Source organism: Boleophthalmus pectinirostris, unplaced genomic scaffold, assembly GCF_026225935.1.
Source record: "Boleophthalmus pectinirostris isolate CB_2022bp ecotype Guang Dong unplaced genomic scaffold, ASM2622593v1 HiC_scaffold_19, whole genome shotgun sequence".
In the NCBI taxonomy this organism is placed as follows: domain Eukaryota; kingdom Metazoa; phylum Chordata; class Actinopteri; order Gobiiformes; family Gobiidae; genus Boleophthalmus; species Boleophthalmus pectinirostris.
The window spans coordinates 30,846,542-30,861,787 of NW_026571140.1; the positions used below are offsets into that span (position 1 = coordinate 30,846,542).

At 35.8% G+C, this 15,246-nt stretch overlaps 1 protein-coding gene across 1 annotated transcript in view; it reads right to left on the reverse strand.

Moving 5' to 3' along the window:
• The window catches only part of tnfaip8l3 (tumor necrosis factor, alpha-induced protein 8-like 3), a 75,314-nt gene extending 62,253 nt beyond the window's left edge, over positions 1 to 13,061 (reverse strand). Inside the window, exon 1 of the mRNA XM_020938866.2 lies at positions 12,847 to 13,061. Coding sequence (XP_020794525.1) covers positions 12,847 to 12,892 — 46 coding nt within the window. The 5' untranslated portion in view covers positions 12,893 to 13,061. The remainder of the gene's footprint in view (positions 1 to 12,846) is intronic.
• Between the last annotated feature and the right edge of the window lie 2,185 nt (positions 13,062 to 15,246).

Below are 15,246 nucleotides of genomic sequence, written 5' to 3' on the forward strand. Positions count from 1 at the left end.
AGAAAATAGCGTAATCTGGTTCCTTTAAGTCAGTCAGTGTTTCCCAAACTTTCCTTATGTTTTAGAAGTCACAAACCTTCGTGACCCAAGTCAATAGACATTATTCGTAAATCACAAAATAAAGGTGGATTTGACCATTATTGAACATTAATGAGGATATTTTATTGTTGACTAAGTGATCATGTCTCTCTGAACAATTATTAAAACAGTAATTGAACCAGCAATAAAATGTATCCATAAGTCGCCTATTTGGACATTAAACACAGCCCATTTCTTTTTCTTTTCAACATTCAAGAGAAGCAGCAATACTGGAACAAAATAGTCAATAAAATAATTACAAAAAGATTAGAAAATATACATCTTAACATTTCAGCATTTCTAATGAGATAGGTGGGCCTGTCTACGTTTTCTCTCTCTCATGTGTCAGATCGTGACAAGGCGACTCAAAAAAAAAAAAAATCTCTTGCAACCCGCGTGAGGATCGTGACCCAGTCTTTGGGAAACAATACTTTAAGTAATTCTGTATTGTCATGTATTTGAGGTTTGAGTGCTCATAAAAAAATCAGTTTTCACTTACCCCCTCAATAGATTAATACAATACATGCCAGGTTCAAAAATTACCACGTAGACTTTTTTTTTTTTTTTCCCAACAATAGCAACATGTAATGTAAAAACTTGCTACTCTGAAATGTCACTATGAATTCTGCAATTTGGAACAGGAAGACAATGGTCGTGTTTCTTTTATGTAGCCTGAAGAAGAGCTGTGTCATTAAACACAACATCAACTATCTGTTTTTAGTACACACTGCCCCTATGCCCTAAAGACAACACTAAGATCTGTCGCTTTCTCTCTTTTTCTCATTTCTTTCTCCCTCTTCCTCTCTTCCTCTTCCCTAAACAGAACCAAAGCTGCACTAAACACTGAGGAAAGAGTCCAGATGGAGCAGGGTTCGTCATGAGTCTCTGCATTAGTCAGCACCCAGCACCCAGCACACAGACCACAGACCAGGAATGAAGAGAAATTATGCGTTCAAAGGAGCTGTACTTAAAATATCCATGTACATGACAAACTAAATAAAGTACCAACATGAAACTTGGGAGATCCGATTTATTTTACACCTTAGCAAAGTGGAATTTATGAAGTAAAGCTAAAATGAACTAATGAACTAACTACTTGGCTCCCTGGAGGTGTTACTGCTTTGCCTGGCATGTTCGGTGGAAAGATATTAAACATATCCATATCATTTATTCATTATGGGTGTTTCTAGTGCTCAAAAATACAACTTCTGTGAATAGGACTGACTCTCCATAGATCTGAATTGTAAAGTAGTGTATAGTGCTGTAACCTGCAGTACTCCTAAAAGATTTACTGTTGTTTTTCTGACTATAAGTTTAACTTTTTTTCATGGTTTGTGTGGTCCTGTGACTTATACTCCGGTGTGACTTACATGTTATAATTTTCACACTGACAGCCTTGAGAGGGCGCTCTCGGCTTGTGTGCCAGTATTTGCTACTCCTATTACTCCTGTACCACTGTCATTTCACTCTACTACGCATGTCTCCTGCAGAAAGAGCCACTGTCCTGCTACAGGTAGTGAAATATGCAGCTGAAAACGGTAATCGAGCAGCAGAAAGAAAGTTTGGAGTGAGTGAGAAACGTGTGACCAGCGGGAATGTTCGTCATATAACCTTCCTGGAAGTCACTGGATGGATCGACAAAGCCTGGACTTCAGTGACAATGGAAACCATCCTGTCGGGACTCAGAAACTCCAGAATAATTCTAACTGGAACAGACTCTGCTGAGTCTGACGACAGCTACACAGAAGAGGAAGTGGCGATCCGTTTACTTCTGGAGGTCGCAGAGTTGCTTCGAAATGACACAGAGGATTAAGAATTCAATGGATTTAGTGATTTGGATTGAGATGAAGAGTTTGGTAAACTTGTTCTGTTCTGTTGTTTATGTTATAGTTATCTGAAGAACTGTTCACATGTGATGTTAACAGCCTGTTTGTTCTCTGTTCTATTGTTATTACTATAACTTTCCTTTCAAGATGAAATGTCGGTTCCTGGTCTCTGATTTTATAAAAATAATTTTCCCCAAAAAATGCAACTTATAGTCCGGTGCAACTTACATATGCTTCTTTCTTCTTCATTATGCATTTTTGGGCTGCTGCGACTTATACTCCGGAGCGATTTATAGTCCGAAAAATACAGTAGGTTAAATTTTAGGTTTAATCTATGCTGTGGAACAATGTTACGCAGCACAACTTTCTTCGTGTCCATTAGCCTACTGTGTACTTTGAAACTTTGATCTTTCTATGCCTTTAAATCTGTGAATCAGTGCAAAAGTATGAAACAGGAGTAACAGTGAGGTTTAAGAGGCTTTACTAGAAGTGCAATGAAAGAATGCACACACACGGTGACTAATGTACGCCTGAACCAAAAGTTTTCCTGTCTCCGAGTTCACTTCTGCTTTGAGTGAGTCACTGTCCGCACAAAGGAACCGACTACTGAAGAAGGGACGGCCATGTGATTAAACTTTGGGATTCTCGGGAAGTGTAGAAAAACAACAAATATGGGCCAATAATCACATCCGCAACATGAGTCACAATATAAGTATTAACAGTGCACTATGTAACTTTTTTTCTCCATACTTCTTTCTATGGCGATGCTGTTGATTGGCCTTGAATGTTCTGCAATAAGACATTACATTTCTCTGTTGTTTATTTGGTTACAGAGGATTTTATTACCAAAAAAATGTCTCCATGTCACTAGACTTGTGTTTAATGCCTCATGACCTGCTTTTTACAACTAATGCCCTTCCTAACACAACCAGTCACATTTGATTAGGTTTCAGACTGATGAAAAATTGGGACTGTTGCCATAAAAATGCACGTAAAAAAGTTCTGGATCATCAAAAGTTTTCAAAACAGCGCCCATATCGATAAAATATAACATACAGGCAAAGTTATTCTCTGTGGTGATGTGTATAACGCTTTGTAGTTGTGTCTGTATCTGTAACATTGAATTATAATTTTGCTGTTCACCACATGTTTAAAATTCCTTAAGAGTTTTCAGTCTGATCTCATTAATGATCTCTGAATTTGTCTCTGCGCGGCATTGATCTCCGGTCACTTTGAATCGAGGCTCAGTAAATATGAATCACTGAAAATATCCAAGTGATTAGATTAGGAATATTGGATTTGTATGAGTGCGACTTTTGTTTTCAACTTGTTTTTAGAATCATTTATTGAAATTCAAAACAGGCAAAACAGAAGTGACGTGGGGTGGAGATTTTAGTATTGGGTGTTTTTTCCGTTGTCCAATATACAATGTAAGAAGTGTTAGAAGCCGCAAAATATTCTTTGTCTAATCCTTTAGTCCCACAGAAAGGCTACAGGTACCTTTAGATTTGCCATTCACATGTCTGCTGTTTATTTCACATGTTAATATTTTGTTCATCCCGACCAGTACTCAGGTCTTCTTGTATGTTTTGGTATTTTACAGATAATTTCCACGACAGATTCTAGATCAGGGGTCTCCAAACTGTAGCTCGGAAGCTCCACCCACATCCAAGTAGCTCACCAAGGGATTTCTGAATTATACGTATTGTGCTGAAGTAAAATTTAATTATTTAAATGCCTATTACCATTGGCACATGTATTATTTTGATGCTTGACTTTGTGCACTAATAAATGAATAATGGTTTATGTTTTATAGATATCTAGCTGTACCTCATCTAAGGCTCGCTGTGGCTCTTATGTTTACTGTATATTTACTTTATTGACCGCTAAATAAGTAGCTCTCTGGCATTTTTGTTTTGTAAAAGTAGCACACCGGAGGAAAAAGGTTAGAGACTCTAGATGTTCGTGGTCTGAAATGTCCATCTTTCTTAAACTCCATTTTACTAAACACAGAAAAAAGGAATCAAAGGGTAAAATTTATTGAAATGAATTATATATTATAATATATTTAGTGGTTTAGTTTGTTGTTGTTGTTTTTTTTTCTTATTTTGAGTCAATTACCTGCCAGTTGGACAAAGCTGCACACACACTTGCTCACAATGCAAAGGACAACTAGAAATAAACCTAAACTAACTCACAACTAGACCAAGACTAAACCAGGTCTAGAACAGGTCAACAACAGGTCTACAACCAGGTTAGAGCTAACCTGGGTTCAAACCAGGACTAAGCCAAGACAATTGTGAATGTGACTATAGTTTATATTCTATGTCTTCAAATAAACCAACGTTAAAGGTGCATTGTGTAACTTTTCTGGTCGGCTTTTCTCCTTGGAGATGTTATTGCTTTGGCCGGAATGTTTCACAATTTTAACACGATATGCATCTCACGGTACGATATTTATTGCGATATTTTGGAGTGGCAAATTTAATTCTAGATAGGACACTTTTTTTGCTTTTAAAACACCTTGACAAGATTTTGGTGTGAATTATTACTGTCAAGAGCCCAAAAATTCAAATACAAAACATATTTCTTCATGTTGGCTGCACTGAAATGAATCATGGAATATGTAGTTTCCTATGTTTATTAGCTGTTCCTATAAAAGAACAATGCATTTAAGCAAAGGAACTTGTAATTAGATATATTGTGACAGTTCTTGATATTATTGTGAGACTTTTGACGGTATAATATCACAATATTTCGGTTATTGTTACATCCCGAGTAGAGAGGTAACCTCACTCACAATTAGAACACCTGTTTTCAGATATTTTTGAGCCATAAAACCACTTGTAATTTAATAAATGTAAAAGGTAGAGCTGTTCAATGTCATACTGTGGAACATTCAATGACATATCCATAAAAACAAGCAGGTGACGGACCCACAAGCAAAAAGTTACATAGTGGTCAACTCAAAAACATTGTGAATTGAAGCCAATATTTTTATAGTGCTTTTTTATTTCTCAATTTGTGATTTCTATCTCTGTTATTTAGTCTCTCTTTTAGTTTCATTTAAAAACACCATTTGTTTGAAGGCCAGGTTACACTATTGGATATGTACGTCCTTAATCCGTATCCCATGGCAACGGCGCTCTTGTGACAAAGCTCTTAGCCCGATGCTGAAAGTGTTGACTTTTAATACAGATCTCAAAGCAACCAAACATATGAATGAGCTAATAGAGGAAGAGATATTTAGGAATAAAAAGGGGACAACAAAAGCATGCTGTGTTGTTAGAGATCATAAAGGTGAATGGCCTGTTTGTTTTGGGACCACATCACATCTGCTGCCTGGTACCTGCATCAAAATACCGTATGTTTACACTGGACATGTTTATAGTACAGGTAAAACTGGTGTAACTCTGAGGCGCAGGTGGAGTGACGGATATCCAGGAATACGGGCTGTGCTGTTTACAGAAATACAGTTTTGTGTCAGGTGATTGTGAGTATTAAGGTGCATTCGAGAAAAGTTATTAGTTCAAATGTACTACCTTGTCAATAGTAACAACATAACCCACCAACATATTCATTGTTTTTATTTAAATGGCCCATATTATACAACATTTTCTGATCTGTTATGTTATTACCTCATTAAAATCATACCAGAGTTGTGTTTTGTTTCATTCACATACTGTATTTAACTCGCAAACATTAGCTGTCTGTATTAGACCGAGTTCCACCTTGTGATGTCATGTGGTAATACAGGAAGTGCTCCACTGTGTTTTTAATACATACATCTTCACTAGACTCACACATTGGAAAAAAAAAACAATATCTAGGTAAGTTAAAATTACTTAAATTAAGAAAATTTTACTTTATTTGAGATTCAGGCTGGCACCACCTCGTGCCTCCACTCAATTTCATTTCTCTCCAGCATCTAGGTCAGGAATCAGAATACACTAGACGGTTTGCAAGAACCCCGAAAGTGCGATTTCGGGCACCAGCCAATCAGTGAAGAGCCATATATTCTGTGTTGGCAAAGATTTCCAAGATTGAGGATTTAAAGCTGGAATAAAGAGAATGTTTGGTGAATTTTATCAAGGGTAAAGCCGTTATTGCTCTTCTTCCTACAGGAGTTGGGAAAAGCTTAATATATCATTACATACGTCATGACGACATAGCAGCAATTGGTTAAATTAAAAAAGTACCTGCCTAATGTCGAGAGAACGACTTCTAACACTGCGAGATCAGACGGTTTCCACGAAGTGAAACCAGCTGATGAATCAGGCTAATGGATTCAACTTGACAAGTAAAATTATCTACCAATGGAATACAAGTTCAATTCAATTCAAGCAACATTTGATTTTGCTTCTTATTTTAAGTGCAAAAAGTTGTTGTTTTTCTTATTTTAAGTGTAGCAAGATGTATTTTCATATTTTAAGTACAAAAAGTCCTATTCAACTGGCAGATCATTTTACTTGTCAAGTGAAATTTACTCAAATCATAATAAAATGTTCTTAAGTCAAGTCATCTTAACTTGGCTAGATTTAGTTTTTTGCAGTGTATGAATGATTTTAGCCCTGGAATAACCTGAAAACTACAGCTTCATGACATCACAAGGTGGACCAGAGCATTTGAGCTTTGGCGCTGTAGACAGACTAATCGGATTAATCAAAACTCATGTGTGAATGAAACAAAACACAACACAGCTACTGTATGTTTGTGATGAAATAACAACATTCCAACATGGCTTAAAAGAGTTCATTTTACCTAATATAGGACATTTAAAAAGGAAATCTGGACCAACAAAAATAGCAAGAATAGGATTAGCAGTTTAAAAGTTCATTTAGATTATGTAGAATGCTTCCAATATTATAAAATAAAACTTTGGCAGCCATTTTTCATAATTTTTTAGTTTGGTGCATACTTATGTCTTATTTGCATAGATATAATTTCCAACAGATGTCCTTATTGCTTTGCACACACACACATTCACACTCTAGTAATGTACAGAGAAACAGTGGGGGCAAGTTGGGTGATGTGTCTTTGCCCAAGGACACATTGGAATTGAACTGCCAACCTTATAGAATTTGTGGATGAGCAGTCTTCCATTGCACAGTAAAAACAATTACAACTTTTAATACTTGAGGCTGTAACTCTCTTGTACTCAGGACCTCTTCATGGCAAGGCTTGTACTCACTTTAAAGGCACACCATGTAACTTTTATTGCTGAGGGTCTGCTACCTTGCTATCTTGTGTGCGCTGATATTATTAGGTCAAATTTTATGTCAAAATATGTTAAAAAAAAAAATTACATCATCTTGAAAAAAGATATTGTATTTTTTCAAGATTTTATGCTTTCTTTATGCATTTTCAGTACATTATTAAAGACGCACTATGTAACGTATCTTGTGTAATGTTTACCACCTGCGTGTCTCCATGGAGATGCTATTGCTTTGTCAAGAATGTTCCACAATATAGCATTAAACATATATGTTATAATTATTTAACTACAGATGTTTTTATTTAGCCTGATTCATCAGCCGGTTTCACTCCGTAGAAACCGTCTGACCTTGCAGCATTAGGATTCGTTCACTTGACGGTAGATGGATACTTTTTTTATTTAACCAATCGCTGCTATTTGGTCGTGATGTTTGTAATCCGCCACTAACAGGGTTAACTGGTTTATTAAGCTTTTCCCAAATCCCGAAGGACGAAGAGAAATAACGTCTTTCCCCCTGATAAAATTCACCAAACATTCTCTCTGTTCTGGCTTCAAATCTTCGATCTCGGGAATTGCCAACACAGAATTTATGGCTCTTTGCTGATTGGCTGGTTCCCGAACTTGCACTTCTGGGGTTTTTGCAAACCATCTAATGTATTCCAATTCCTGACCTAGTTGCTGGAGAGAAATGAAATCAAACGGAGGCACTAGGTGGCACCACCCTGGCTAGTTTTTATTGCCCTAAACAGGTATTCTTATAATGAGCATGCCCTTCCATAGTTTAAAGCTGTAAATTGCTCTGTCTGATGTCTTTAATGCCATGCTGTGGAACATTCTAGGCAAAGCAGTAACATCCCCACAGTGACAAGCAGTTGGCAGACATTACACCAGGAAAGTTGCATATTGTAACTTTAATATCATACCGAAAATACGTAAAGAAAGCATAACATCTTGAAAAAATGCAATATCTATTTTCAAGATGATAATTTTTACCATAATTTGTCAAAACATAAAACAGAAGAGTACTTTTCACTCTTCTCTTGGGGAAAACTACCTTTTTTATTTTAACATATGTTTCGTCATTATCATAAATTTCAATTATAACCCTTCAAGTGGACTGTGATTGCATTACAGGATCTTGGCAGTGGTTCATTCCTCCATTGGTTTCACATCACAAAAATATGTTTCCGCTCCATCGCGAACGCTGTACATCCTTTTATGTGATGCTAAAATAGCTAAAGCATGTGTTCTCTGTGCAATATACCAGCTTTATAGAAATGCCTTTTTTGGAAGCTATGATTTCATATTTGCCATTTCCCCACTGCCAATAGAGAAGAAAGAGCCACAGGACAGATGGACAGGCTAATTTATTCAACGAAGCATCCACTAAAACCTCTACTTCTCTTCACACATGCTAAACAACTAATCAAGCATAACATTACGACCACCCTTCTTATCAACAGGGCCCATTTTCTTGAACGGTTTTTGATAGAAACTGACCACTGTAAACCAAGAATAACAGTTTTCTTATTTAGAGTCAGTCACCTGCCAGTTTAACAAAGCACTTGCTCGCACTGTGAAACAATATTGAGACAAAACTTGGACTAAACCAGGACTAAAGCAGGATTAGAAAAAAATGACTCTTAGAAGCTTTAAGCCATCTCATCAAAAACAAACTGGAGCTGTGTTTTGTTTCATTCACACATTATTCTGGATTATTAGGTTCTCCAAAGCCCAAAATGTTCCACTGTGATGTGATGTAGTGGTAGTTTTCAAATTACAGCTACTTTTTACTTTGAAATTAACTCTTGCCTCTCAACAAGAAGGTCATAAGTTTGATTCCCAGATTGTGTGGTTTGCATTATCACTCTCTTACAAAGTGTATTGCCTTATATAAAATGTTGCGCAGGAAGCCAGGTTTTATTGAAAGATCTTGCATATCTTGGGCTTACCTTGTTCCAGACAATATTTCCGTCTGGGTGTAACTCACGGCTGATTGACAAAGATAAAATTCTTCTTATCCACTAACCTCTACTCCAGAATATAAAGTATAAAGTAGCCCTGATATTAACCAGACTGGGTAGCATTGTGCAGTACTGTACTCCATGTTAATAGCCATGTTAATATGTTGTTTCCTCCTCAAAAACAGACCTGGAGTTGTGTTTTGTTTCATTCACACATTGAGTAACCCTTTATTATTGGTCTGTTTGCTCAAAATTGACAATCTCAAGGTGGAACATACTTAAAGTGGTTCTTTAAAGCTACATTTTACCCATTTTTCAGTAGAGATTGGAAATTCCAGGGTTGAAATCACTCTAATTATTCTTGTGAACGTGTATGGAGTTTAAACACTGGAACATAAGAGAACAATATGCAGGGTTTGTGAGTTAAACATGTGAATTAAATAAAAAACATGCCCAGGTATGGTTTTGATGAGGGACTGCTTAGGCTGCCTCTCTATCTTGCCACACGTTCTACTTTTACTTGGCTGTTGGAACTACTACATGTTTTTGATGTACTTTTTAATATTGCTTATTTATTATCGTTTTTGTCTCTCTTGGTCACTGGGCCTCGAGGAACACATTTCGTTCTGTCATGTGTTTCTCTCGCTGCTTGAATAACGAATAAAGAACCTTGAACCTTAAACCTTGAAACAACATTATAACAGATTAGAAAATAGTGTAATATGGACGCTTTAATGTATCTCATCTTTCAATATGGCTGGACTAACCCCTTTATTTGGTACTAGGCTTTCTAAATCTGTTTAGTAGAACATTACAAATTATAACTGTTATATGGTCTTGTTGTAAAGACCAAAATTAGATTAAAAAACATGTCAAATGTACAAAGCTCATTTGAAATTCAAATACTAGTCAATGCTGCCATTCTTTTAAATCTGAAAACATTCAAATCACTCTCTGGTTTGGAAACAGTACAGATGAATACAGTTGCTTAGTGCTGATCAAATTGTCTCTTGTTATTGTGTGGTACTACGGGGTCACAGAGGGTAACTGTGATAGGCTCTGATCAATGCCCTGTACTCACCACAAGCAAATCTGTCAATAATAATCAATAGGGTAATGCAGAAAGACTGGAGAAGTACCATTAAATATTTATGATTTTTGACATGAATCATCACAGCAACTGCATATCTGCAAATACATTTTAAAACAATGTCATAACCAAGAACGAAACCTGTATTAGCCACTGTAAACATGTACGAATGTAAGAATACTCAACAGGGATGTAACAATAACAGAAATATTCGTGATATCGTATCGTCAAAAGTCTCACAGTAATATCATGGACCATCACAATATATCGAATCACAAGCCTCTGTGCTTAAATGAATAGTTATGATGCAGCAATAGCCAAAAAAAAACAAAAACAAAAAAACAGAGGGAACTACATAGACCATGATCCTTTGCTCCATTTCAGTGCAGACTACATGAACGAATAGCTGTTATAAGCACTTTTAAGTCTTGTCAAGGCATTTTAAGAGGAAAATGTAGCATATTCATAGTTTTGTTCGACAAAATATCGCAATAAATATCGTACCGTGAGATGTAGATCGTGAAAATATTTTACTTACTTTTACTTATTTCCAAGACAGATGGTTAAAATACTAAAAAATAAGTATATCAACTGATTGGATTAGTGTAATATAATATCCCCAGTGTGACCTGATGTCCCAGTGATAAGCCTGACTGTTTTAACATGTGAAAGGTTAGAGACAGCTGAAGAATGGATTTAAAACTAACAGCGTTTACACAGCACGACATTTCACCATTTCAGTTATTTAAAGATGCACTGTGTAACTTTTCTGGAGGGGGATCTGCCAAATGCTTGCCAAATCTATCTCCATGGAGACAAGACAGTGATAGAACATACAGTAGGTCAGGAAGAATTAATGTTTATTATGTTTTATGAGCAATAAGAGCAGGTGTGAGTTAATAAATGCAAACCAGATATGTTTAATGCCATACTGTGGAACATTCCAGGCGAAGCAATGGCATCTTCTTCCACTAGAAAAGTTACAGAGTGAATGTTTAACCAATCTGTCTCACTTTACTCTGTTTTAAACTCAAATCCACTCCAATTTTCTAGCACATAAACCTAAATTACAAAATACCTTTTATTGTATATTATAACATCAAGAGTTGTTTGGTCAATACAACTCAACTAGTGATAAGTGAACAAAGTAAGTCCCTATCAAAAACGTATACTTTTCTACATATAGTTTCCCATTCAACATATTTTCAGTCGAAATGTTACATAGCTCATATTTTGTGTGTAATTCTCAGTGGAGGGGCAGGTTTTGGTGTTGAATGAGGCTATAGTTGGACACACGTGTTGGAGCCTGCCTAGTCCTGGAGGAGACTGAGCTGCCTTTTATCTGCCCCATCCATGGGTTTCAGAAAGATGAGAAATAAGGACCATTGTCATACTGATTGACAATTTAAAACTATAAATAAATATTGAAACTTTTGAACGGGAAAATTGCTGCATATAACGGGAAGCTGACACTCAAGAAGAGACAGCAGCAGTACCGACCGGGGAGGCTCTGCGTATTGCTAAGCACTAATACAGAACTCATATGACTTAATTTGATCAAATCTGTGTATGTTTATTCATAATCGCATGTGTTGTATTTGTATGTTGCAGAATTGCCCGTTTTACAATTAATTTGTGAACTGGAAAACATGAATTTCTCCTTTTCCATGGATTCTACCTGGACAACTGAGGCATTCTACATACATCTTGAAAATCATACTGACTTAATTGTGCAAACCAGTGTACCAAAAGACTGCAGCATTTTTCAGTGGTCACTTGCAAATCATAAATCAACAAAAATGCAACAGATTTTCTTACTTTATTTATAGAATCATTTGGGATCAATATAAATATAATTGTTAGATGTAAAGGTAATGCTTAAAACTGAATACTAATTAAGAAGTACGCATGTATTGTTCTCATAGTCCCAAAATGTAGTCATGTGTAGTGAATTATAACTGCAATTTCAAAATAAAAGTGTGATATGCCTTATAGCTTTACTGAAGGATAAGTAATTCACACAAATACAATTCTCTTAGCCTGACAGTAGTATGATTTCAAAATAAAAGCATGATCTTAAGCCTTATCTTTTTAACATACAACATGAAGCTCAGCAATCCAAACCACCCGCCCATCACATCGTCGCATATATTTGTCCATTACAACTGTGATTTCAAAATAGACGCATTCTCCAATATCTTTTATTAGGTGACTGTGCTTAAAGTTAAGCACTACCAAATGATCAACATAGTTCCCATATTATCACATGCAGTGACAATAGCAATAGCTTTCTATTGTAAGTGGAATTTCAAAATAAAAGTATGGCATTTTTCATTATCTCTCACAACCCACTGCATAAGCAATGACAAACTATGTATATAGTTCACATTTTTTCACATGCAGTAGCCCAACTTAAGTGCAATTTCAAAATAAAAGCATGATCTTATCCTTTTTATAACATACTACATCAGGATAAGCTGTGGCCAAAAATCTATATAGTTCCCATTCTGTGACATGTAGCAGTCAATTATCAGTGTAATTTCAAAATAAAAGCATGACTTTAGCGTTAACTTTTACAGCTCACTGCAGTGCATAAAGTCTTATATTGTCACATTCAGTCGTCCATTATAGTCCATTTCAAAATAAAAGCATGACTTTTAAACCATGTCTTACCTGGTGACAGCTCTCCTTCACTTTGCTCTCCTGAGTCTGAGTCCATCTTCTTAGTTCTCGTGGATTTCTCAGTCCCTTCTGGATTTTACTTTCCTAATTTTTTTGTATTTTCAAAGCTTTTTCTTGACTTTAAGCTGAAAAATAAGTTTGAATGTGCCTGTAAGTTGGAGTTGGATGTCCTTTTGTAGCGTAGGCAGAGGAATGGTTGCGCTGCCGATGTGCTCAGCTGTGCCTAGTCTTCTGTCTGACTCTTTCACCAGTCTGGATTTTAGCTCCGCCCCCTTCTCCATGTCACCACTCCCCCTCTCTCCCTCCCTCCCTCTTTCTCTCCCTCCCTTTCTCTCTCTCTCCTCTTCCTCTTAAAAGTCTTTCTTTCTCTGGCTCTCTCTGTATGCTATAAGTGATCCGACTCTGTTTCCAAAAGCCTAAGCTCACTAGTGCTGCAAAAAGGGCTGGAAAAAATATATAGTTCTTATGTTAGATTTTGACTAGAACTTTATTGATCTCCCAGGACAGTCACAGGTTTAGGAAAATATGCACGAAGTATAGCTAAAAATTCACTTAAGTACAATTATGGTCGCATAAATCTAATATTACACCAGTAGAAGTAAAAAAATAGAGCAAGTTTTTAGTGAACATACTACTCAAGTACTGTTTGAATATAGTATCCAATTTGGTGTAAATATAATCTGACAAACAAAACTTGCGTGTACTTCTGATCAATACACAGTTCAAACCCAAAACACAAATAACCTTTACCTTCTGAGTATTTTGAAAGAAATGTAAATATTTAAATAATGCAGTTACGAGGGTATTGAAGGGTGATCTTTATGGTGATCCAGTATAATTTTGTGTAATATTGTTGTGTCCTTGGGCAAAACAAATTCATGACATGTTGAATGTATGAAAAAAATATTAAGCTCTATTTTTCAGACACCATACTTTTACTCGTACTTGAATTATGTCTTATGTTTTAAGCGGGCAAAAACATGGGTCTAAATACTGTCTGTCTAAAGGTAATTTGAACAAAGTGTAAATGTTTAAATAATGCAGTTGTATAAGGGTTTATAAAAGGGTAATCATTACGGCTCGGAGTGGACGGAGTGGACAGAGGGAGGTTAATCTGTTGACACTGGAGTGGCTCTCAGCAGTAAATAGGTTTGTGTTACATCAGCTGTGAGAACTACCACTGCATTTGACTGAGGCTACTATAATTAGCCCGTATAATAGGTCTACAATAGAAATAATGCTGTCAGTTTGAGAAAGAGCAGTTGTATGAGAAGCGTGGTAAAGCTGCAGTGTGTAACTTTTTAGTGAGGGTTAGATTAACTTTGATCACCATTTCGATTTGTGTGTCAAATGATCTCCAAACTCATATAATCGAGTTGAAATGATTTATGTGTTTGGGTACATTTATGGTTTTCTATACCTTATGTCATGTTTATGTTTCATACATCGCAAAACTGCTATAAGGTTCATATTTGTAGCCTATATTTATTTTCAGTTTGAAAGTTTTGAGTAAATTATCATTAACAAAGTGTTTTTTAAGAGAGAGAAATGCTGAATAAATGCATTGTGTAACTAAAAAATATGAGTTTGAAAAATCATTATTTCAATATTGACCAAAATAATCATGATAACGATTGTTTCTATATTTAAGCAGCCCTAGGTTAGATACAGTAAATTAAATATGGTTAGACAGATAAATTTAAGCCATTAAGCCATACTGCGGAATATTCCAGGCAAAACAATAACATCTCTATGGAGACAAGCAAATGGTGGACCCTATCACAAAGTTACATCTTGTTTTTATAGCATCAGTAATTTTGAAGATATGTGAATGTGTGAACTATAGATGTTATTTAGGTAGATAAAATAAAATATAATGTAATGGCTGGTAAGGAGTTGTAGTTCTTCTATTATAGACATGTCAAACTCAGGCCTGGGGGTCAAATTTGGCCCTCAACAAAATTATATTTGGCCCGCGAGATTATATCAAATATGTATTAGAGTTATCCCGCCGGCTACAAGTAGGCCATAAAGACATTATTTATTTAAAATTTGTAATTATTTTACATTTTGCTTGTTCTGGATTCAATGTTTAAGCAAAACTATTATTAAACATTTATTTTAATAAGAAAAGGTTTAATATTACATGTCTGAAAAGAAGAGAAAACATGCAGATGTTGTTGAAATTGTTCAATAAATATTTAGTTTGGCCCATGACTTAGTCCCAGTTTTTAATTTTGGCCTCTGTGAAGTTGAGTTTGACACCCCTGTTCTATTAGGTTATATTCTCTTTTCATCTTAATTTATGATGATTATTCATGTTCTGATTTCTTTGTACTGTGAGTTTAATGTCTTTCTTATTCTGTTCTTATTCTGTAATTCACTTTGAAT